Here is a 23,362-nt window from a genome sequence, read left to right as displayed (position 1 = left end):
GGCGCTCCTGGCACTGCCGGTGGGAACGAGCGCTTCAGCGCGGCGGCTTCTGAAGAGGAAGGGCGGTGTGGAGGGCTGGGGGCACCACGGCTCTCCCCCGCGTGGGCGCAGCCCGGCGCACGGCGCGGCGGCGGGGCTGGGGCAGCGCGGCCGCGGCGGGGGCGGGCGGCGGGGCGGTGCTGCGCTGCGCTGCGCTGCGCCGAGGGGCCGGGCTGCGCGCAGCGCCGCGGCTGCGGAGCGGCGCCGCGCGGCACTGGCCCGGCGGCAGCGGTCCCGGCAGCGGTCCCGGCAGCCGTCCCGGCAGCAGCATGGCAGCGGCGCCGCCGAGCCGCCGCTGAGCGCCGGTGCGGGGCGGTGCGGGCGGTGCGGTGCCGGTATGCCCCCCCAGGAGCTGCTGGACTACTCGCCGGCGCTGCGGAGACACAGCCCCCCGCGGGGCAGCGGCCCGGAGCTGGGCATCAAGTGCGTGCTGGTGGGCGATGGCGCAGTGGGCAAGAGCAGCCTGGTGGTCAGCTACACCACCAACGGGTACCCCGACGAGTACCAGCCCACCGCCCTGGACACCTTCTCAGGTAGGTGGCGGGGCCCGTGCGAGGGCGTACGCTCTGCGAAAGCGTCCTCTCGATGTGCTTCACTTGTTTTGGACATGCGGAATTGGCCAGTGCAGCTTGCAGCGTTGGGGATGGTCTTTCCAGGTTAAACTTGCTGCCGTGGGGTGCACACCAGGAGGGCTTTGCAGGCGTAGGGTGAGGGCTGCCTATAGGGACCAAAGCCCAAGACCATTTTCAGCCACTTGGAGTGAGTCACTTGGACGTTTTGTGAACCCTTTACCAGGTGGAAGTCTGGCTTTTTGCAGCTTTGAGGAAGAAGTGAGTGTAGGCAGGGCACAGACATGTGTCAAGTTGACTTTCAAGTTCTGTGATGTTGGGCCCCTGCCTGGTTTTGTTGTGTTATTATGCATAAACAGAAGAAGGGGATTTAATGATTTATTTATATTATTTAGCTTCGTAAATATCACAGCCTTGCACTTTCTAACTTCAACTGATCTTCAGCAAAAACATGCTTTTTCACACGTGTGCACTAAGGTTAGCACTGAACAGAGGTTGCAAAAAATTTTAAGAGCTTTAAAAGTCTGGCTAAAAATGCTTGCCCCATCAGCTGGTGAGCCCTTACTGGTTTCTACTTTTGTAAATACCATCTTTGTCCTTGTTCTCCACTCCTCTTCTTTCAGATTCCAACTTCTAATATGAAACCCAGGAATATACAAAGCCCTTTGAAAGATTTTGGATCTTCTTCATCTGATACAAAGAAGCAGAACAGTATGTGACAGTACGGATAGGTAGATTAGAGATGGGCTCAGGAACTAGACTTCAAATGTGCCATAGTCTCATGGGTGCTTAGAAGGAGCATTTTGTTTGTCTGAGTGTCCTTGTAGTCACTCTTATGCTAGGAATTCTTGATTTGCCTTGACCCTCTCTAAACTCTCCAACTATCACTTGAAGGAAATGAAGTGAGAACTTGCTGTTGTTACAGGGTCCAGTGGACCTTTGGGAACACATGTAAGGAGTCCTCAAGTCCAAGGGAAAGGTAGCTGTTCTCCCTGCTACCTTCATGCTAATGTTTTCAGTTTTGGGTAAGAGAGGCTAGAAATTACCATAATTATTAGCATCCAAATTTTCTGAAAGGGAAAATCCTTAATAAAATGATCAAGAAAGGTGGAGGCAGCATGAGTTCAGAGACTTTCCTGTTAGCAGCAAGTAATTTGAAGATAGGTGCATGTAGGTTCAGCCCTACTATGAATGTCAAAGTACTGAGCCTGACTTCCAGAGGTGTGTAGCATTTGCAACTGATAGAAATCAAAAACATCATTAAAAATGGGTCTCCCACAGTTCACTTTCTGCTTATTGGGAGGAGCAATAAATAGGAGAATAGAGGTATTTCCCTTCCCACTCCTGCTTTTAACCTGGATAACCTTGAAGAAAGTCCGTCCCTGGATTCACAGAGCCCAGTTCAGGATCCTCGTCAGAAATTTCAACCCCATTCTCTGCACTCTTGGGGAATACTTGCAGTTCAAACTGCCACAGAACTGAGCCTCATGGTTTACATCCTAACCCTAATTCTGATCAGTGGATCATAAAGCCAGAACCAGTTAAGGAAGATAATAAGAAAGGAGAAAGTGTTATGTTATTGGGGGAACAGCACTGGGAAAATGGACTATGACCCAATCACATCTCTCTGGGTGCTATCGACAGCTGGGTGTCACTGCTAGGTAGAGCAGTGTTCAGCAAAATGTATACCCTGTGACCTTTCTGCACCAGGCTATCCTGTTCTGCCTGCCCCTTCTCTATTGTACTGAAATCCAGCCTCATCTTGAGGGTGTGTACCTTGTGAGGGTGGTAGTTAGATGGCAGTCACAGAGTTGCTAGTGTAGCTCAGGCTAGCAGCAGGTATGAAACAACTTTATGCAAGTACTGGAGCAGGAGGTAATATATGTGGTACCTTTCTTCTGAAGACTGCTAAATATTTCAGAGATGCTAATTAGTTCTCTCAACGCCCTTGTGAGATAGAATAAACCAGATACTAGAAAGGCAAATGCATAGTGCCTTGAAGATCAAGTCAGGATCTAGCAGGCTCTTTGATCAGGAACAGGTTTCTCTTCCTCCTCTGGCGCAAAGATATGGTAACAACCCAACTGTTTCCCAGTCACAAGGAAGAGATGGCTTTCAGCTATGCCGCTAGGAGTGGCACTGTGGTGTGCGCACCCATCCCTTCCATTTTTACTTCACTCTCAGTCTCCCACTAAATGTCACTTCATCTTTTGTCCCATCTCCTTCTTTCTTCCCAGCCTTCTTTCAGAGAGGAGTGCTCTCCAAGAGCTCATATTAAACTATCCAGGTCACTTGTTTCTGTCACTTTTGTCACCTGCTAATTACTTTAAGAATACCAAAAGATTGACCCTGCTTTTGTTTTTTAAAACAAAAAAGTCAGTAAAGCCTCCTCCTGAGTGCAGAGAGGGAGTTTAGCTAGTTGGTGTCAAGTGCCAGCCATTGTCACTTTAGCACAGGATGTCTGCCTCTTTTCATCAGAGCACAGCCACCTCCACATTGTCAAGACTTTAAAGCGATTTCCAGTGCCCCCAACTCCTTACTCCTTTTGCTCAGTTTCTAGCCGGTCTCTGTGGTGCCTGTGCACTTAAACATCTAACAGTTTCATTCCAGATTTCCATCAGAGGTCCTGCCTGCCCTCAATCCGAGTCAGTTGCTACCACATAAAGGCTTACTGTGATTAGGGAATGAAATGGGTGCACACCTTATGTGTGTAACTCAGCAGTTCTTCAATGTGTAGACAGTCTCTGAAGGGGATTTTGCTCATGATGATTTCCTTATAAGCATCTTTATTTCAAAGTTGTTTTTAGGTTTTTGCTTTTCCTTAGTTGAGATGCTTCTGAAAAGACTCTTTTTAACTTTTTTTTTTTTTATTTTTAAGGCTGAACTTCTGGCTTGGATGGAAGAAACTCGAATAGCTTGTTTAATGGACAGTAATTTGAACTGTCACCCTGGGCCAAAAAGCTAGGAGCAAGTTGCTGAAGTTGTCAGTTTGCGTTTATCTTTATTTACTCTCTTGGGGTGTGGCAGAATATCAGACTGTTCCCAGAGCACTGTTCAGCTAAGGGCTCTCTCTAGAGGATCAGTTGTCCAGTAATATGAAAAGATTCTTTCAAAATGTCAGAAAAAAAATCAAAACATCCAAGGGATAACCAAATCAGAAACTCTGCTGTGGGGCTCCTAATGTTCCCAGTGCAAACTTCAGATATTTTAGTGAGGTTTTCAGCAGGAAAGACAGCTATAATGGACTTGACTGACTTCAGGGAATCTCTTCAATGGGATACAAAAGAGTGCTCCAGGGAAGAACTGTGTGTGTGTCTGTGTGTGTAAGGCATTGTACACAACTTCCTTGGACTAATCCTTATTCTCCTTCTGCTACAGTGCAGGTCCTGGTGGATGGAGCCCCCGTCCGGATCCAGCTGTGGGACACTGCTGGGCAGGTAAGCTCTACTGAAGGAGCTGTCAACTCTGGTGCTGTGGGACAGGAATTATTCACAGGCTTTTGAGGAAGGCACTGTTTGACCGGGAAGGAAGGAAATGCACTAGTCCAGCATTAGGCATCCATTGGTGTGGCAGTCACAGGTGACTGCCAGACTCCCTCAGCTCTGAAACTTGTCCCTGAATCATGGCATGGCCACAAAGTGATGATGCCCTACCAAAGTGACAAAGTGATTAAACCAAAGTTTGATCACCAAAGTGATCACCAAAGTGATGAAGCCATGATGCTCTACCTGTGAGGTGTTGCTGTCCTATTTGATATGTAAAACAACAACTAGAGCATTGTGCTGTTCGAGTTCAAACCAGTAAACATCTGTTTTCTTGCCCTTTTTACAGGAGGACTTTGACTGTTTGCGCTCACTCTGTTACCCAGACACTGATGTCTTCCTTGTCTGCTTCAGTGTGGTAAACCCAAGCTCTTTCCAAAACATTACTGAGAAATGGATCCCTGAGATACGAACTCACAATCCCCGAGCCCCAGTGCTGCTGGTGGGGACACAGGCAGACTTGCGGGATGATGTCAATGTCCTTATCAGCCTGGATCGTTACCATGTGAAGCCTGTGCCCAGGCCTCAGGCAGAAGGCCTAGCTGACAAAATCCGGGCTGAAGCCTACCTGGAGTGCTCAGCACTGACCCAAAAGAACCTCAAAGAAGTTTTTGACATGGCCATTGTCAGTGGTGTTGAGCACAAAGCACGACAGGAAAAGAAAATGACAGCCAAAGGTATCAAAACCCTCTCCAAGTGTCGCTGGAAGAAATTCTTCTGCTTTGTCTGAAGCTGCTTTGGTGGTGGTGGGGAAAAAAGAAACACCTGACGCCAGTGTTGGTTCCACACCTTCTTGGAGTGACTGCTCCTACGGCCCCAGCAAAGAGGTTATGATAAGCTGCTGGGCTTGGAAACCTGGCTTTTGCTGGGTTACAGTATCAGATGCGTAGGAGACACGAACTGGATTTCCATTGTGCCAGGATGTGGGTGGTCCAGACAGCTATAAGTACCTGCTGGACATGTCCGTAGTGTTCCAGACTAATGGGCGCCTTTGATACACAAAGACTCAGTACCACAGAACAGGCAGGTTCCTTATATCATTCAAAATGACCAGCTTTCTATCTGAAACAAACACACTTTCAAACACACTGGCATAATCTAATTCTGGTGTAAAGCTGGGGAGGGACTCTTGAAGTCTGCTTATGCTTTGGCAGATTTACAGACTTGGCCAAGAAGAGGGCAGGGGTGGTTATGGGGGACTGCAGTATGGTCTAACGTGGGCTGCTGAGTTTGTAAAGTAGAACTTGGGTTTCCCCTCTGATTCTGCTTGCCAGAACAGGTAGAAGTAACTTGGCTATGAAAAAACAGCGCTCTTTCTTAAAGGCCCTGTTACTGTGAGTACCCTCGAGAAGGTTTTTCCTAAATAAAGGCCATTAGCAGACTGAAGAGAAAATGCACTGGGAGCTGTATTAATTCCTTAAGCAAAACATTCTCTGAAGAGGACTCTGCACTCTGATGAGTGACAATGCTCTAGCCCCATTTTAAGAAGCAGTCACTAACTTGGGGGACCTATTTTGAAAGGACTGTGTGTGGTGATTTGGGACAGAGAGAGGATGAGGAGCAGTGATGAGTGGCTCTGTCTACCTAGCAGAGACTGGACTGTGTCAGTGAAGGGTTTGTAATACTGCCAAGAGGTGAAATGTAGACAGAGAGCCAATGCATGTAATGAAAGGAAAAAAGAGATGTAGCATGGAAGAAAGAAGGTGGAAAAGGAACAGATAGGGAAAAAAAAGAAGCAAAGGGAAGTAAGTAAGGAAGATGGAGAAGGAATGAAGAAGAGCAAACATTGTTAAATGAAAGTTGTGATTCTACTTAGTTGTAGAAATTATGATGCTAATATTCAGAAGGTTCTCTAAGAAACTGGAAAACTGCTAGTGATCTCATTTTCTAAAAGTTATATCGTCTATGCAACAAGTTCTGAATCAAAAGGAAGGACTTGAAGGGAGAGAGATAGTTCCTCTTGGACAATAAAATCCTCAGTTTAAGATCTATGCAGGAGAACAGAATTTACCTTGTATTGTTCTTCCTGAGGTTGCAGAACAGGAATGGAGGGATCAGGCCTTCTTTGTGTTGTGCTTCCCTTTCTTAAAAATCACAGCTTGATCTGCTGAAACCAAAAGCAAAGGAAACCCATGCGGTTCCTGCCAATGAAAGCCATTCAGTGTATTTGTTCCATTGCTCTCTCCCCTGTTTCTCAGAGGATTAATTTCCCAGTGAATTTACTTACATCTTATTACAGAACTTGCATCTATTTCTAAAACTTCTCTCATGGAGACATTTCATTCTGGCTTATGTAGCAGAGAGCATGTCAAGCAATGCTTTCAAAACTCAGGGGCTTCTCTGCATCTGGCCATAACCCATCTGTTTGGGAACACGCTGGAATAATGTGACACAAGGGGATATAGTTGTGAACCGTTTGCCCTGCACCAGAAGCACACATACCTGGACCAGAGCATCTGTACAAAAACAGCAGATACAAATAATGCAGTGCAGCTCTGGATCCAAACACACACCTGCAAACATCTCTCACAACCACTTGTTTTGGTAACGCAGCTCATACAGTCCCCAGGCTGTGACACAGCCTACCATCTCCCTGGACAGTGTCCTACTCAAAAGAGGCAGGCAGGCCTTTTGCAAAAGGATGTGGCCCACTGCCTTGGAGCTGCTGCAGGGTAAGGCTTGGGGTCTTGAACAGGCTGGTGTGTCAAAATGAGCTGCAAGCTGAAAGGACTCCCCCAAGTGAAATGCTATTGGGGTCCAGTCAGGAGTCCTAAAGGACAGAGAGTACAAAGGCAGTAGCTAGAAGTGATATGTCCTGCACATCTCTAGGCAGGATACTATTTCATGAACAAAGCTCTCAGTCATCAATATATCCCTGCAGATATTTCCTACCTGTACAGGCACCCTTGCTGTATCACTAATTCAGTTTGTCTGTTGGGTCTTTATGCATTTCTTTAGCCTGTGAGAAAGAGCTCTGATGTGGCCCAATAAGGAGAATCACATGGAGCAAATCACAGGCACAGGCAACACCAGCCTCCCCTCGTTCCCGGCAGAGGGGGGTGTGCTGGGAATAGCAAGCATTGTCCTGCAGTAGCTTGGTATAAAACAGGGGTTATTTTGTCCTAGGAAAGAAACTGTACTGAGAGCTGCTTTCTTCCTCTGTGACTGTGTCTAATATTTGTTTAAATAAATTTTTTTAAATGGCTGCAATTTGTGTTTGTAATTTCATGAGTGCAAAGTAAGCTAGGCCTAGAGACGAAGGAGTTATTCCATCTTAGTGGTGATAGGAGAAGAGAGAAATTACCCCATTTCTCTTTCCTTGTCCAAACTCCCATTAGCAGTGGTAACACCCCCCTCATTTTGGATAGCTGGAACCCTTCAAGATCCTTCTGTTGCTCAGTTAATTTTCCTCTCCCTCAGCAGCCAGTCAGGGGGGTGGAATAGCAAGTATCCGAGGCTTTCAGTGCCTCTCCTCAGAAGCCACCATCCAGAGACTAGTCAGGAGGCCCCTCAGAGCACTCAGTGGGACAAGCCCTCAGGGACCTTGCATTTGGAGCCTTAATAACAGCATGTTGCTCTGTCACCAGGCTGGTGGGTAATTTAGCCACCAACCTTATTTAACTGCTTAACTTGGTGGTTAAGCAAGATTCAAGTGCTGAACAGCATTGTCCACACCACGCAAGAGAGAAAGGCAATATCCAAATAGCTCATGGGACTCATCCTTTTAGCCATATCATCAGTAGGTAAAAACTAACCCCATCAACATTTGGGGTGCAGCAGCTGCTCCAAAGGCTGAGGGATGGGAAATGAGGCTGCTGGGGGATTTCTAGCAACAAGGTAGGAAAGAAAATGGGAAAAAAAAAACCCACAGTGGAGTAGAGGGGATGAACAAACACAATTTGGAAACCAGATAGGGGGGATAGGGAATAACTGCTGAGAAAACATGATTTGGGTACTTTTTTTTTTGACAAAGCCTGAGACCATTCTGTCCTTCTGCAGTCTGCTAGATGCAAAGGAGCCTGGGGGATTATCTGGAGCCTGCTCTCAGCTTTGCAGCTTCCCAGCATTAAAGCTCATAGAAAGACCTGTGAATGGAAATAGCAGGAAAGTGTGAATTAACTTTGTGTGGAGTGAGTCATTTCACTGAGCCATATCCTGTCACGTGCATTATAAGCACACTAAAACTCCCCAAAACACCAAGGAAGATAGCTGAGCTCCGGGGGGGGGGGGGAGGCAGGTGTCAGTCTCATTAAATGGAGCATCTCACCCCAGGTGTCTTTCAGCCTTGCTCTAGTCCTCTCTGTGCTGCAGTACTGGACCTGTGCTAGTATCTGGCTCTGGTATAGTTCAGGCTTGTTTTTGCATTGCAATCCTCCTTGAGCAACCTGTATTTTCAGATCACATCAAGAGCACAGAAGAGTTCATGGCAGACTTGCTAATACAAACCACCTCCACCAGGCTGGATGAACCTAGCTAATGCCATTACTAGGCCAGCACAACTGTACACAAGTGCCACTTATTTTAAGACCAGGAAAGATCCTTATGACAATTTGATCTTACTTGTTCCATAGCACAGTTCTTATCAGCAGCAAATGCCAAAGCTTGTGTGGGCAGAATAGAAATTCTCTAGTGCCTCCTTGTTTGCTCAGGCCTCTGACTTGGATACTGGTCAGCAGACTCCTGCATCCAGCAGGGTAACACATCAGGGCTTTCTCATCAACATAGACATCATGGCAAGGACTTCACTATAGCTAAGCACCATGCCATGTAACTCCACATGAAACAGGTATGCTAACTGCTGGCCTCAGCTGCTAGCTCCAAAGGAGCAGAACACTAGTATCAGCAGCAGTGAGAACATTTCTGTGGTGTGGATGGGACCCTTTTGTTTCCTTTCTCAGTAAGTAGCACACCCTAAATGCATTTAGCTGTGCCAGGTTAGATCCAGGCTGGCAACACTTCCCTGAGCTTCCGCTGAACCCTGACTGGGAATTAATCCCCAAAATAATACCAAGTTTCGTCTGACTCAACACAGCCTCCTTCCAGAGCCAGAAGGGCAAGTCTTAAAGGTCCCTCCAGGAGACCTCTATCCCCTGTTGGTTACATCCTATTCAATTTGTAAGGACAAGCTGAATTTTCACTAGGTCAGGAGCTAGCATGAGTCCAGCAGCAGGGACAAGCAGAAGTTCTGCTGTGCTTGAACCTTGTTGAAATGCAATTACCGGGGCATAGCACCTGCCCCCATTTCCTGAAAGGGGTCTGACTGTGTTAACAACCTTATCACCTTCTTAACACCCCCAATTTAATCCTCAGATGATAACTAGCTTTTTCTTCAGATTGTCTAATTGATCAACATAATTAAATTCAGAGCACCTATTTCCAGCTTGGAATCAGGATACAGTTTGACTTTTCTCAGGTGTAGTGACAGCCTAAGTAGCTTGCTTCAACTTTGCTCTGAGTGCCTTCCTGCCCCTGACTCATGGTAGATTAGCTCTCTCATGTGGTTTGCTCTGTGGCCTTGCAGACAGCTGTGTGGGAACACCTGAAAGAGTGGGAATGAGCAGAGGCACTACTCAAACAGGCACTGGCAGCAAAAGAAATGTTTGTCCTCTTGCAGCCTTAGCTTAGGTTTGACTGCTTCTCCTTCAGACCTGCAGAAAGACATCTGTGCCCAAAAGACTGTCTTTGGTCTGTTCAGTTTACTTAAAGATCCTGGTTCTCCTTTGCATTATTGCCTCTTACTGGAACCATGCTAAATCACTCTTTAATGGGTCCGGGGATAAAGCAATCATACAAAGAAACCACTATAATTATACAGTATGTCACCAAGACTGAGACCCCTGTATTGGAAGACGCTGGTTAAGACACAGTTCCTAGTGTACATCTGATCTGAGACCCAGAGTTAAAGAGCTGGCCTCGCCTGCACCTGGGCCTCCTGGAAGCTGCTTACTCATGCATCTACAGAGTCCAGCCCTGGGCTCTCCGTTCCCATCACATAAGACAGCATTGTACTTGCAAAGACCTATTGCACAAGAGACCAGGGTATGTTTCAATGAATCCCTGAGACAAGTTCCTTCTGCTGCAGCACCATGTGATCTCCGTTCCCAGGGTGACACTATGCCCTTTCCAGCTCCAGGCCTGAGCCACTCGGCATCCAAACTTGCCTAACTTGTTCTGGAAGAGCAGGAGAAGATGTGGGTCCCATCCTCCCCCTCCATCCCCTCACCCCCAGCACTGCCCCTGGGGCTGTGTTGTGAACTGAAATACACTGATTTCTACTGCTATGGAGGAACATCAGGTGTGAGAAATTTGGCTCGGGGACAAGTTTCACCACGAGTCACTGAGCCAGGCTTTTCTTTCCCATGAGATAATCTTGGGCGGGGCAGACAATCTCTTAAAATTAAAATACAATGAAAATACATGGGCTTCCCAGGGTTTAGGGTAAATCTCTTTCCTTGTTTTCTCAGAAAGCAAGCCAGGCTCTGCTGAAACCATCCGCAGGCTTGTGGCACAGAGGGCAAAGCTGCAGTGGCAGAAACCACCCTGGAGCCAGCCCTGGCTTTTGCACCAGTGCCTGCTGCTCCCTCCAGCCGTGGGCTGGCGGCAGGAGCCATCCTGCAAACTCTGGCTCTGCTGCCAGCAGCAGGAAGTAGAGGAGAGTGCACCCTCCATGGGGGGGCCTCCACAGCCGTGCAGCAGGTGATGGATGTACGATGCTAGTCATGTAAGGGCTGCCAAGCTCCCAGCTCTCCCAAGCACTTGAGCATTGGTTAGAAGGGGCCTGAAACCTCACCTCCTCCTCTCTTGGGCCTGGAGGAATGAGTTGCTTTTGTCCAAGCCCCCTCATACAGCAATTAGGTGGAAGTACATTGTTAGCCCCCTTGCCACAGCACCCTCAACACAGGTTTCCTCTAGCTCTAAAGCCAGCATCTCTATTCCTGTTTCAGCTGGTTGGCCTGATCGGGCTACGCCTCAAGGGAAGGTGAGAGCAGAGCCAGGTCAAGCAGAAGAACTTTGTAAACACAGAACTATTACTGCCCTGTTATGGCTGTATCGCCTCTGTGGACATGTTGTGATGGTGACACAGATGCTGCTGAGGGTAAAGTTTGGACTAAATTATCCCACCCAGCTCTCTCCTGTCATCAGTGCAGACTGTGCTCATATTGGGGCCTCAGCAGTGGTGCCTCCTTATCAGATCATTGCTGAAGATCTCATGGCATTCGCTCTACAGGCTCGCGAGCTGGGAGGACAGCACTGCTTATTCCCGAGTAGCCACTCACATTTGAACCCTCACATTGTTAGGTTGGGCCTGCTTGACCGTCGCCCTGCTGAACTCTGCGAGTCTCTGGACAGAGTCAAGTCATGGGCCTTCCTCCACCTTCACAGGACATGTCTTGCACTGCCACCGACCTCAGCCCTGTGCTTGTCCCCTCCCTAGGTGAGGACTACAGCTCCATACCATTACAGTCAGCCCTGGACCTGAAAGAGGACTGATATCTTTTCTTGGCTAAATGCTGCCATTTGGGATCTGAACCAACAGGGGTACAGTCTGACAGAGACAAGCCAAGGAGAGGCAGAGCTATTGTCTGGGAATATCCATGATTTCACCATTTGGTTACGCAGTTTGGTGACAATGGGGAGAGAGGGAGAAGCCAGGGTGTCCTAGTCGGGATCTCACTGCCAACTTTGTTGTAGTAGCATAAACAGCACAGCCCTGGAGACAGAATTGCTTTCTGACCCAAAGGGAAAGTCAGCATCACGTGCCATAGTAGGGCCCGTCGTGAGAGGATCTGGTTCTCCCAGCATAGGCTGGATCCCTGCAGGGCTAGACAGGCGAGAGGCTGGGAAAATGTTGCTAGAGCATTGCAAGTGGGTTTCAGGCAATATTGCAGCGATCTGGCTGTCCTCCTACCAAGAGCCCTTTGCTTCAAGAGGGAGGGTGTATGGATGCCCAGGGAGCGGTGTGTGTCTGGGGACGCCTGGTGCCTGCCCTGCCACAGGAGTTGTGCTGAACTGTGCTGGTGGGTCCCTGCAGCGCTGCAGCAGGTTGGGAGGCGGGAGGAGCAGCAGCAGCATATGGGCAGAGCTTCAGAAACTGCGCATTCATCTTCCCTGCCAGTAAGTCAGAAAGCGCCTTGGGCGGAATGATGACGCACTGCACACCTGAGATCATTTTCATGGGAATAGACCCGTGAGAGACAGGGAGAGGAAGAGTCAGGGAACCTCTCCCAGCACTTCAGTCGGTGTCAGCATTTGCAGGGCAGATTTCACAAGATAAACAAAAGCCTTTAATAACCACACTGGAGTGAGGCTTTGAAACCCTGTGAAATCTCTGCTGGGGAAGAGGAGCAGCAGAATCCTTGAGGAATGCTAAAGCTGCCAGTTGGGAGAGACTTAGCTGCTTACAGAAAAAAAGGTTGCAAAACCCAAAATGTAAAAATCCAGGCACTGAGTGTAGGTACCCATGCTGTACTTCCAGCTGTGGATAGTAATATGCATGGTATTATATATAGCGCACAGATGAATATTCATTCCTTTTGCTAGGGGTTTTAATAACATGGAGCAGATAAAAGATGTCACCACCTTGGAATATTATCTGGGTACTGGTGTATAACCTGAAGGGAGGGTAGGTGAGGATGTTTTACGCTGTGGTATCTTCTACAGGATGATTGTTTTTGTTTCTTGTAAACCAAAAAATCTGTAGAATAACAAGTTATTAGCATATAGCAGTAAAATATTACATTTATGACATTCTTTTCAAAATAATCTAAGTCTGGGGCATATAGTATGGACTTTGTGCTAACCAATAAAACACAACCATCTCTTGGGAGGAACATGACATCCTGAAACACCTGGTTATCTGCCTTAAGAGAATCAGTAGCAGTGTGGGAACAGAGTTTCTGGTCCCAGCCTTCCATACAGTGGATTTATCCACTATCTCCAAACATCTCTTTTCAGATGATATGGATATTGCACTAGATGTTGGGAGAGAGGAAAACTCTATATATAGCATTAGACACCAGAAACTTGGAAGCACTAATGCAAGCCTTAACATCATTTCCCTGTGTGGTTTCTGGGCCAAAGACTTTCCCTTTTACTTTTGTAAAAGGTAGCTCCCTCCCCTCGTGGGGTGTGATACATATTCATTAACTGATGTTCATGGAGTGCCATAGCAGAGGAAGGGTTATTGCCAGGAACATCACAGCATTTCTCCTCATGTTCCATAAGACGGGACAAAAGTCCTGGGATGTATTCAGACATTGGTCTCCATTATTGTCTTTTTGTGAGTTTAGTAGAAGATTCAGGAATCCGAACACTGTGATTACAGTTCCAGCTCTTGGGTTCAGGCAATTAAGGGAGAAAACCAGTATGTACTTAGAGCAAATGTTTCCATCCTTCAGAGCTGTTGAAGGAAACCTGAAGCCCCATGGTCTGGAAAATCAGAAGATGATTAAAAGGGAGCCTTATACATATTGCAACTTAAATGGTACATATGCTGCCTCAGTGATGCGGAAGGAGAAGAGGAGGAATAAAGCATGATGTTTTCATAGAGCTGGGAATATCAAGTTCCCGGAGAAAAAGAGATGGACCCAAAGTGCAGAATGTAGGACATTTGTGTCTGCCTCTTCTGTTTCTACCCTGTGCTTGTAGCTGAGCACAGCCACAGCGAGGGTGGATGAGACAGCATCATGCAGGAGATGTGGGAGCCCAGCAGCAGCAGGAACAGACCCTGAATAAGAAGCAGAACTAGATGTACTTATGAGTGGGGAAACAGCGTCCCATCCTGAATCTGTCATGTTGTTGATGGGGAGAGGAGGAAGAGGGCTTCTGATTATCGAGACACCTCTCCATAGTTTAGGAGAGAAGATCAGCAAAATGAGAGCAGCACAAGTCTCAGAAGAGGTCAGCTCTCTGGGTGGGTAGCCAAAGGCCCGGGCAGGCATGCCCAAGCACATGTTGAAGTCTATGCTGCTGTGGTTTCATGGTACCCAAGGTGGCTGGATCAAGCAAGCTCAAATATACCAAGCTATGATCACACTTCCTAACTGAGGTGGAGACAGACTTTCCTGTGCAAAAAGATGCACCTGGGGGCTTGAAACCCTCCCACTGCCACTTACTGTCAGACACAGGTTTGCTGATTTCCCCCTCCCTCTTTTCTCAGGTGAGAGCAGAGGAAGTAGGGGGGTCTGCTGAGAGCAGCAGAGGAGGAAATGGCACACTCCAGAGTTTAGTCTTCCTCCTGCCTCCTCCAGACAAATAATCAGCCAATAATGGGGTAGTTTGCTTCTGCTAAATGTTTGTGCTGGCTTCACTGATGCTGCCTCTACCCTTCTGTGTTTATCAGCACCCACTGGAAATCTCTGACCACATCTGTGGTCTTAATAATTACAGCCTCCCAGCAAGAAAGGATCAAGGGGCAGCATGAACATTTAAATATTACAAATATGACTCCATAGCAAGGACTAGTTGCTCTTCCCTAAACTGCCCTCTACTCAAGGAGCATAAGAGAGTAGGAAGAGGCCAAGTCCTGCTCTCAACCCTCCATCCCAGAACATGGCTTTATTGGTAATTAAAAACTACATCTCAGCTTAATTTTCTTCCCACACTTGGCTGTACTCTATCTTACCCCCATCTCAGAGAAGCACGTCAGTCTTTCATATGCTTACTGGAGTTCACAGAGGTTTGCCAGCATTAATCAGAGGCAATTACCTCTGCAGGGTAATTAGGCAGGGATATCAGACCTGAGCATAGGGTAACTCATCGTAAGATCACTTCCCCCTGCTGTGTTCTTCCAGACATCTCCTTAGCCTGGAGACCTCAGCCGCCTTTGGTCATTCCATGCCTGGGAAACTCTCCTGGCATCGAGCAAGCCCCAGCCACTACCCAGCCCCATGTATTTCACCTCACTGTCTTTTCAACCTCACCTGATGGAACTGAGGATAGGGTTACAGACTGGCTCTGACCAGGAATTTTCTAATAGGCATTTTCAAGTTTTGATAGACCAGCATTTTCCAGTGAGTTTTGAGGTGAAACAGCCCTGTTTTGGTGACCATCCGCTGCATCCTTGTGGACGGGAGTGGTAGTTCATAGGCCCATTTTTGGCAGTCGTTCTGGATGAACCTTAGAGCAACCCAGCCACACTGGGTCCCGACTTGGACATCTTGAGGATTCCCATCTTCCTGCTGAGAAGAAACTAGTTTTGCCTCCAGCCCTTGCAGTGATGAACCAAGATGCCCTAAGAACCCCATCAGGAAGGAGGGCCTTCACACTCCCTTGGCCTCCTGCTCTATGGACTTCCTGGCTCCTGACATGTGAGAGATCCCTCAGAGGTGAACACAGCACGCTGTTTATTTCATTTAGAAGGGAAGAGACTCATGGTTTCCTAGAGGGAAATTTTTCTCTCCTACAGAAATCCCAGGGTTCAGTCCGGGTCATAACAAAAACTTATTTGAAATGCTCCAGAAAACAAATGGAATTTCAGACAGCTCTAGCACTTGAAAAGAAAGTGAACTCTATTGATATTATGCGCAATATGAACTAGGTACTTTGTTACCATTAATGTTATTAATCAGCAACAACTGTTTTTGTTATTAAATTCAGCCCGCCAACATAGATTCTGTGAGCATTGGCTGTAGGAATCTTCCTCACAGAAAGTCTGTGTCAGCCTCATATAGGTCCCGGCTCTGCAAATAAACACTCATATGGCCTGGGCCTATCTACCTTCTGTACCTCCAGTGCCTGGGGCGAGCTTTTGTAGAAGAGCAAAGAAATTCTGGCAGTTTAAAAGGGCATAAACTCTCAGGCTGCTTGGATAGCAGAGCATTTCACACTGTGCCTGCCATATTGTGAAATGAGGTTGGAGGGGTCCAAGCAATGTGTGCCTGCTGGGATAACCCTGAGAGGATCACTCCTGCTCTAGTTCTCCTGTTCCCCTCCAAGCAATCTACCAACTTGGACAGATTTCATGCTATTCTGTAATAATTTGAATGTACTGTCTGTTGATCTGGTTTTGAGGTGCTGCTGTACAAATATACAGGATTAGTATTCTGGGGCTCAGAAGGAAAAAATGAACAGGAAGGAAAGCAACTGACTGAAAATAAACCACCTCTCAGTAAGCACATGAAAATCATTAATGGATAATCTAGTTAGAAAATTTTTACAGCCTCTCCAAAAGACTTGCAAAACTAGTTTTGCGCAGAAGGCCCAAAGCCCTTGAAAACCCTGGAAGTTTGAAAAGGGCCTGCCTCTTGCAAGGAGTTGGAAAATTCCTGGGGGTAACTAACCCGACACATGTTGATGCTGCCTGAAGAGCCCTGCCTTGTCTGTGCTGACTGATCGGGGTAAGATTGTTTTAGGCAAAGCCTTTCTCTGCAGAATAAATACCACCTTGGCTGTAAGGAAGCTGCCTGGTCATAGCATTCATCTTTGACTGTGAAGTTGCACAAGAAGCTGGTTCTGCAGAAGTGAGAGCTGCTTGGTGAACACCCTGAAATGCACAGGGTCTGGCCAGATGGAAGGCAGCACTAAGAGCAGCTCTTGAACTGTCATGTCCCACAATGTTTTCTAGATCATACTAGACACAGATATATTTTAGAAGGCTGCAGATCTCAGCACTGTGAGCAGAGAGGGAAAATGGAAATGAGGAAAAAATGCAAATATCCTCTGCACGCTCACTCATACATGAGGTGCTCGGTTGTTTGTAGTGAGGGCAAAACAAATGAGTAGTCACTTCCATCTCAGAGGCAGTGCCAGTGCCAGAGAAATCTTCTGATAAGAGGGAGAGCTCTTTCAATGAATTAAACAGCCTTTTTTTTTTGACTGGTATTTTCTTTTTTGCTAAAACCTGTTTTGATCTTCTCAACTGGTGTTTATCTAGCAGGGTCTAACTGTTCCCAGCTCCCGTGCTTGAAACATGGACAAAAGTCTCCTTACCAGTATCAATTACCTCTTGTGTTATGAAGGGGACAGTGATAGGAAAAGCAAGCTTGTCTAACAGGACAAGCCTTTCTATCACAACAAAACACTGTGGTGCACAACATGCTGCAGCACAGTTTGGTACCCATTGTTCTTCTGCATAAAAGCCTTTGAACCAGAGTTAGTAATTATGGGAGCTGCACTGTAGCCAGCTCCTCAGCCACTGATATGTTTATCAGTGGAATATCAATCTGACTTCCTTCCAGGAGGTTTAGATGGTGTGGGGTCATGCTTGTGTCAGCTAATAAACTCTTCAGAGCTGGGAAGATCTCTTTCTTTTGTATCTGTGAAGTAGACAGCATCAATAGTCTTCATTCCTCATTTAAATAGATCCCTCAATTCAACAGTAACAACACGGTTACCCACACGATGGCATTTCAGACTGGTTGAAGAGAATACTTTAAGACTTTAAACCTTGGGGATGTGAAGAGGCATTGCAAAGGTGCAGGAGTGCTTCCTGCCATTTTCAGGTGGTTGTAAACAAAGAGGCTTTTAAACTAAATGAACAAACAGAACCAGCTATGCTAAAATACATTTTGTCATGAAAACACAAAGGTTTTCTCTCCTCTCACCCTGTCTGAGCTTTGGCTGAGTACTGCTGGCAGACAGGTGACTTAGAAACAGTCATTGGCCATGGCAGGGTCCTCTTTGACGTCTACCCCTATTCTGGGAGGAACTGAGATGCTTGGGCATCAGGGCAGTCATTCTGATTTGTGCTAGAGTAAATCTGCAAATCTCAGCCTCCTTAGACATCCTACAGATTTCTGAAATCTCTCTTCTTATTTGAGACTTACTGCTACTAATCCTACGGAGCTAGAAGATCTAGTACTCTAACCATCAGATATGTGATTTATCACAGTTTGTACTGAACTGCAAGGAGAATTTGAGAAAAATCCCTCAACCCAGATATAGCTACTGGCTAGGTGCCTCACTAGCTTCTGAGCTTGCTCATGCTAGAGGGAGAAAAGGAACTTTTTAATCAAAAGAACAATTTTTGGCACAAATGAAATGAGTATAAGCAGGCCAAAATTAAAGTTAGTCTGGAAAGTAGCAGACGGTTTCTTGATCACAGAGTGAGGAGGTTCTGGAGAGATTTTCAGCTAGAACAGTGTGAGGAAAAAACCTCCCCTTGAAGACAGAGCATGCGTTGTTTATGAAAACTATTAGATGACCAGGTTGTCTAAAATAGAAGGTAAATGGACATGAGTCAGGAGGCCCTTGCCAGCCCTGAGTTCAAAAGCAGTTTCAAAGGACTGCCGTATCTTACAATTACAATCACACTGGGGATGGCTCTGGAACTTTGCCCAGCTCTACAACATTCATCTCTATGAGAAATTTGGACCCTACTCTGTGCAACATGTATTACTCCACTCTAATTGTGGCACAGACAAGCACAGACTTGGTTGAACAACTGAACATTGTTTTGTAGCTAACTTTCAGTGGCCAGTTTTAAGAAGCACCTGTATGTCGTCTCTTCCCTCATACTGAGTCCTTAGTCAGGAGCCCAGCCTCCATACCCTGAGTTTTTTACTGGGCAAACTGGGCAGAGAGCTGATTTCCTTATTGCCTGGGCTAGGACAAGGGCTCTGCTCCCATCAGCCACCCACAGGTTTGTGGGCTGACAAAAATTGACCCAAGACACTGGGGCTGGGAGCATGGCACCTCAGCAAAAGCATTTCTCAGCAGACAGCCCCAAACCAGTGTCATGGAGGCAGGTGGTCTTTTCTGGTCACCAGAATGTGGCTAGTCAAGCTTTGAATGTAACGGAACAGAGTTGTTTTGTTCTCAGCTCCAAGGAGATGAAAGGCATCTTGGAGAAAAGAGTTTGGCAGTTGAATCACAGTGCTGACCTGTGGTTTAAGTGTGGTCTGAGCAGCTGCAGTGCTGAGAGTAACCTGCGATATGAGACAGAACACAGGAGCCTTGTAACAGCTTGGCAGATACCAGCAGTTGCCCTCCCTTACTTTCCATTTTAAGGCTCAAGCAAGATCTCAACTCAAAATCAAATTCCACTGAAGTCAAGCAAAGCTTCCTGCAGTGGCTAAGACCTGGCCACAACTTCTCTACAGGGTTTCTGGGGTTTTCTGCTAGCACTAAATCAGAGTGGCAATAAAACACCAAAGGATGCAGTAAGATTTTGTTAGGAAAGGCACCTTTAGACTTTGCCAGCCTTATTGAAGAGCATTGTTAACCTGGGTAAAAACACAACCTGGTCATTTTTACCCCACACAGCTATTGTAGATCCCCCACAGATAGGAGCTGGACTGCTAGTCTCATGGAGATGAATGGAGGTGAACACTTCCTTATCTTGAATTTTGCTCTAGGACAGTCAACTGAAGTTAGCTATCTTGGGATTAGAGGCACAGCTTTTTGCAGCCATGACATATTTTCAGACATTAGGGTTCCTGTGGTGCTTTCTGCAAGGTGTGCAAGTGTCCCACACGGACCACTGTCCAAGTGTATTGCATGATGCCAAGATCTCCTCAGTGGTTTAAACTGGGAAAATTTATTACTATTTCCTTTTCTGACACTGCTGTGCCTGGTGCAAAAAGTTTGCAGGGTCCTAAGAATGTTCAGAGAGATATACTTCTTGCATGACTGGAGAAAGATGCTATCTGACCGCCTGACGCTATTATTTGTATTGTACTGCACAGTCTGAGCGGTTCCAGACATCTTGCAATGCAGAGCAGAAGTCCCACTCCCCTTCAAAAAAAAACCCCAAAGACACAAAAGAAGGGAGTGTTGAGAGTCAAACAAAGGTAGAGTTTATGGGAAAGTGAAGGGGAGGGGGGCAAACATGAGAAATATGAAGTTACACTTTGAACAAGCCCAGTCATGCCTCAGGTACTTGTTTTACCTGCCCTCTGTGTGACCACAGCTCAGTCTGCCCAGTGACTGCAGTGGGAACTGGGACACGGCAGGACTGGAAGAACACGGTTTATTTGCTGGGTAATATTAGTGCAGAGCTGAGCTAGCCAATACACTTTGTGATGACTGCATTAGTCACCCAGCAGCCCTGGCCAAAGACACGTGAGCAGGCATTAGAAGGCTTCGGAGAGGAAATGATTGTTTACATGTGACGTCTCTGTTACAGGGTTTGGGAAACAACCAGTTGTGGGAGGGTGACAGACAAGTATTTGGCAACTCCAGCTGATCGAGGGGTGCATCTGTTTGCCTAAAGAGCCAGGAAAGGAGGCCCTGGTGACAGGACCATGTATATTCACAAGTCATCAGACTCCATTAGACTCCCTTAGCGTCCGTTCCGCTCTTGGACAGAAGAGGAACAAACCCCTACACAGAGCATCTGCCTTTCTCGTACCCTGCAGATTAGAAGGATCTGGCCAAGCTCTAAGCTCCATGAGAAGAGGCAGCACTCAACTGGACAGGCAAACACCTGGGCACATGAGCCCTTTTCTATTTTGAAACAAAAGCAGCAGACTCCAAAGCCAATTACAAACTGAGATTAACCATTCTGTATTTCATTAGATAGGTACCAGTTAGACCATCCCAAAAGCAGAGGTCATTAGCAGCTGTGGAGTAGAAAGGACATTAGCTGGAAGGAGTGAAGTAAGACAGTTATCTCCAGTGGAAGGACAAGTACCCTGTATTCTGTGCTCCCATCCATCCTCTTTTCCTCAGTTACTTCACTACAGTCAAAGTCTTCAGACATGGACTGTGCATTTCTACTTTGCTTCTGCTGAGGAAAGTAAGCAGGGGGAAGCTAGAGCACCTGATCTGCAGGTCTTCTGAGATCTGAGAACACCCAAATTGCAGACTGCTTTTGGAGGAACTTCACTGGAGTCCAGAGAGTGGAGCAGGGGACACAGGGCTTGGTCGCCTCCAGCCTAGAAACTTGCATAGCTCTTCAGAGCTACCAAAAAAAAAAAAAAAAAAAAGTGCTACCACTACTTTTTTTTTCTCCCGGAGGGAAATCCTGGCTGAGTGGCCTCTTTGTACTGACTTGACATAAGGTGAAATGACTGCATGTATAATATGGCAGAGCACACTGTTCCAGGGATGCAAACCCTATAGCTGGGACTCAGGGGTTCTGTTCCTGGTTCTGGAAATGGCTTTTCTCCTGGCTTACCAACGGTCAAGCAGTCCTTGGCCCAGTGACTCAGGTTTAGTTATGCAAAATAAGTGGCCACTTTTTCCCAAAATGCTGTTTTACTTGTGTCTTCACTCCCAGCCTGTCACACCCAGCTCCCTTCTGCTGCAGAAACCCAAGCTTCAAGGGAGAAGCTGCCACAGTTTTACATATGCATTTCACCACCATCATTTCCTGGCTCTTTCCTCACGGTCTGTTTAGGACTGGCTGTAACAAGAGGCTCCAGCCCACAGCCAGTTAATCACTCACAATTAACATAAACCTGAATGCAATGGGGAGTAAATGAGAGCTGGGAAAGCCCCCTTTTCTCAGCAGCTGGATGAGGCAATTTACAGAAAGCCTAGAGGCATGGTGAAGAAGGAGCCTTTCATGAGGTTTCTGGTCTCCATGTGAAAGGGTGGATGAGAGCAGTTTGGGGCAGTGCTCCTACCCTGTCAGCTCCACCACTTTGGGCCAGGTCAGGACAGCAGGAGAGCATCCTGCCCTAGACATCAGTGCTATTTCAAGCGGTACACAGGAAAGCTCTCCAAACCAAGTGGAGGGCTCAGAAGGAAGATACCAATGTTATGCCTGATCTGGAGATGAAGAGCCACACCAAGCAGGGATGTGACTACAGAACAACAAGCAGAAGCTAGAGGCAGTTTTATGGAGCCTCAGTCCAATGCCGTAGACCCAGGGCATACTGGGCTAGGGGAGACTTCAGGGTTGAAGGGCATAGTTTGACATTATTAGGTGAGCTACCACCGAAAAGTGTTCTGCAGAACACACTGCTGTAGGTTTTCTCCTGCCAGCCCTGGTGCTCAGCTGTTACCTTAGAAGTTGGTCCAAGGAGCTGCACTAGCAGAAAGTGAATCCCTGAAGAGTGAACAGTTTAGCCAGCACATTGTGTGTGTATCCACCAGAGCAGGGAACTACCTTTCAGCAGGGGTAGATGTAGGACCGGCTGAGCCTTAAGGCTGAGCTGCTGCCTTGGGCTGGAGTTTTACCACCAGCTTAAGCTGATCTCACTGCAAGCTGCTGCTCACACCGGGGTCCTGCCCTTTTTCACACCCTTGGCTGGAGGCTTCTATCCAACACCACAGAACAACCCAGCTAGAAGCTAATCCACCAAAAAATAAGAACTTCTCTTCCAGTCTGCTCCATCAAGCTGGTGCATGGCCGTACAAGAGCCAGTGCCCATGCGAGGGAGCCCAGCCTGCTGCCAATGCATGGAGACAGCTCTGCTCAGCAGCCTGAGAGAAGCTGGAGTGGACCATGAAACTTTAGCTGCAGCTGGAAAGTAAAGCTCACATGATCTTAGATCACTCCCTTGCATCCATGGCCTTATAGAGGAAGAACAGCCTAATGGTTAAAAAGTACTGATGGAAACAAATAGCTATTTTCTTGGTACTTGGGCTCCCTTCTGGACCATACCCAATTGCCCCAGGGTTGGCCAACAGTGGAATTTTCTCTAGCACACAATACTTTTAGTATTTAAATGGCAATAGCCAGGTTCATTGACTGTTTACAAGCAGAATCCATCAGATGCTTACTCATTTTCTTCATGGCTAGGCAGCTGCATGGTATTTACAGCCTTGCGTGCTTAAGACAGTAAGGTAAAGGGAATGCAACAGAAAAAGAAGAAGATAAAGTCTTGTTGGCTGAGAATGTGCATATATAAGATGATGGGAAGAATGATATTGGGTACATGCATTGTGCCAGCTGTTCCCTCTATCTGTGCGTTTGTTGTCTGAGCAGTTCCTGTCTCTGATCAGTCTCTGAGCAGCTGAACAGGGAGGTAAGTGAACGGAGGGTGGATGCTGCATGGTGAACAGCAGAGGGGTGGTGGAAGGATCAGTGAACAGAAGACATGCAGGAAAGGGGCAATTCCTGGGCAAATTTGTTTTCCATTTAAAACAGATTAGTTCAGGCTTCAAGAAAAGGGAAAAAAGACCTCCCTTTCAAAAATATTAGGCATGAGAGGAAAAGGAAGATCATTTGGCAGGGTGTAATTCTACAGCATGAGCAGGAATAGTTTCTAAACTGGAGAGAGAACCAGTTCAAACTGGTTTAACAGAAACTTCATGCATCAAAAACCTCTAGCGAGGACATTAGAATACAAGCTCTGCATCTTCGGAACGAGCTCGAGGCAG

General features: G+C 47.0%; 1 protein-coding gene across 1 annotated transcript; it reads left to right on the top strand.

Moving 5' to 3' along the window:
* Positions 1-306: 306 nt before the first annotated feature.
* Positions 307-7,349, top strand: RHOV (ras homolog family member V). Its single transcript, XM_013959295.2, has 3 exons — positions 307-572; positions 3,987-4,045; positions 4,440-7,349. The coding sequence occupies exons 1-3, from the start codon at positions 377-379 to the stop codon at positions 4,878-4,880; spliced, it is 696 nt and encodes a 231-aa protein (XP_013814749.1). The 5' UTR covers positions 307-376; the 3' UTR covers positions 4,881-7,349.
* The last annotated feature ends 16,013 nt before the right edge of the window (positions 7,350-23,362 follow it).

This window comes from Apteryx mantelli, chromosome 4 (genome assembly GCF_036417845.1).
Source record: "Apteryx mantelli isolate bAptMan1 chromosome 4, bAptMan1.hap1, whole genome shotgun sequence".
Lineage (NCBI taxonomy): Eukaryota > Metazoa > Chordata > Aves > Apterygiformes > Apterygidae > Apteryx > Apteryx mantelli.
The sequence above is the reverse complement of the archived record's forward strand: the minus strand, read 5'-3'. Positions and strand labels throughout refer to the sequence as shown.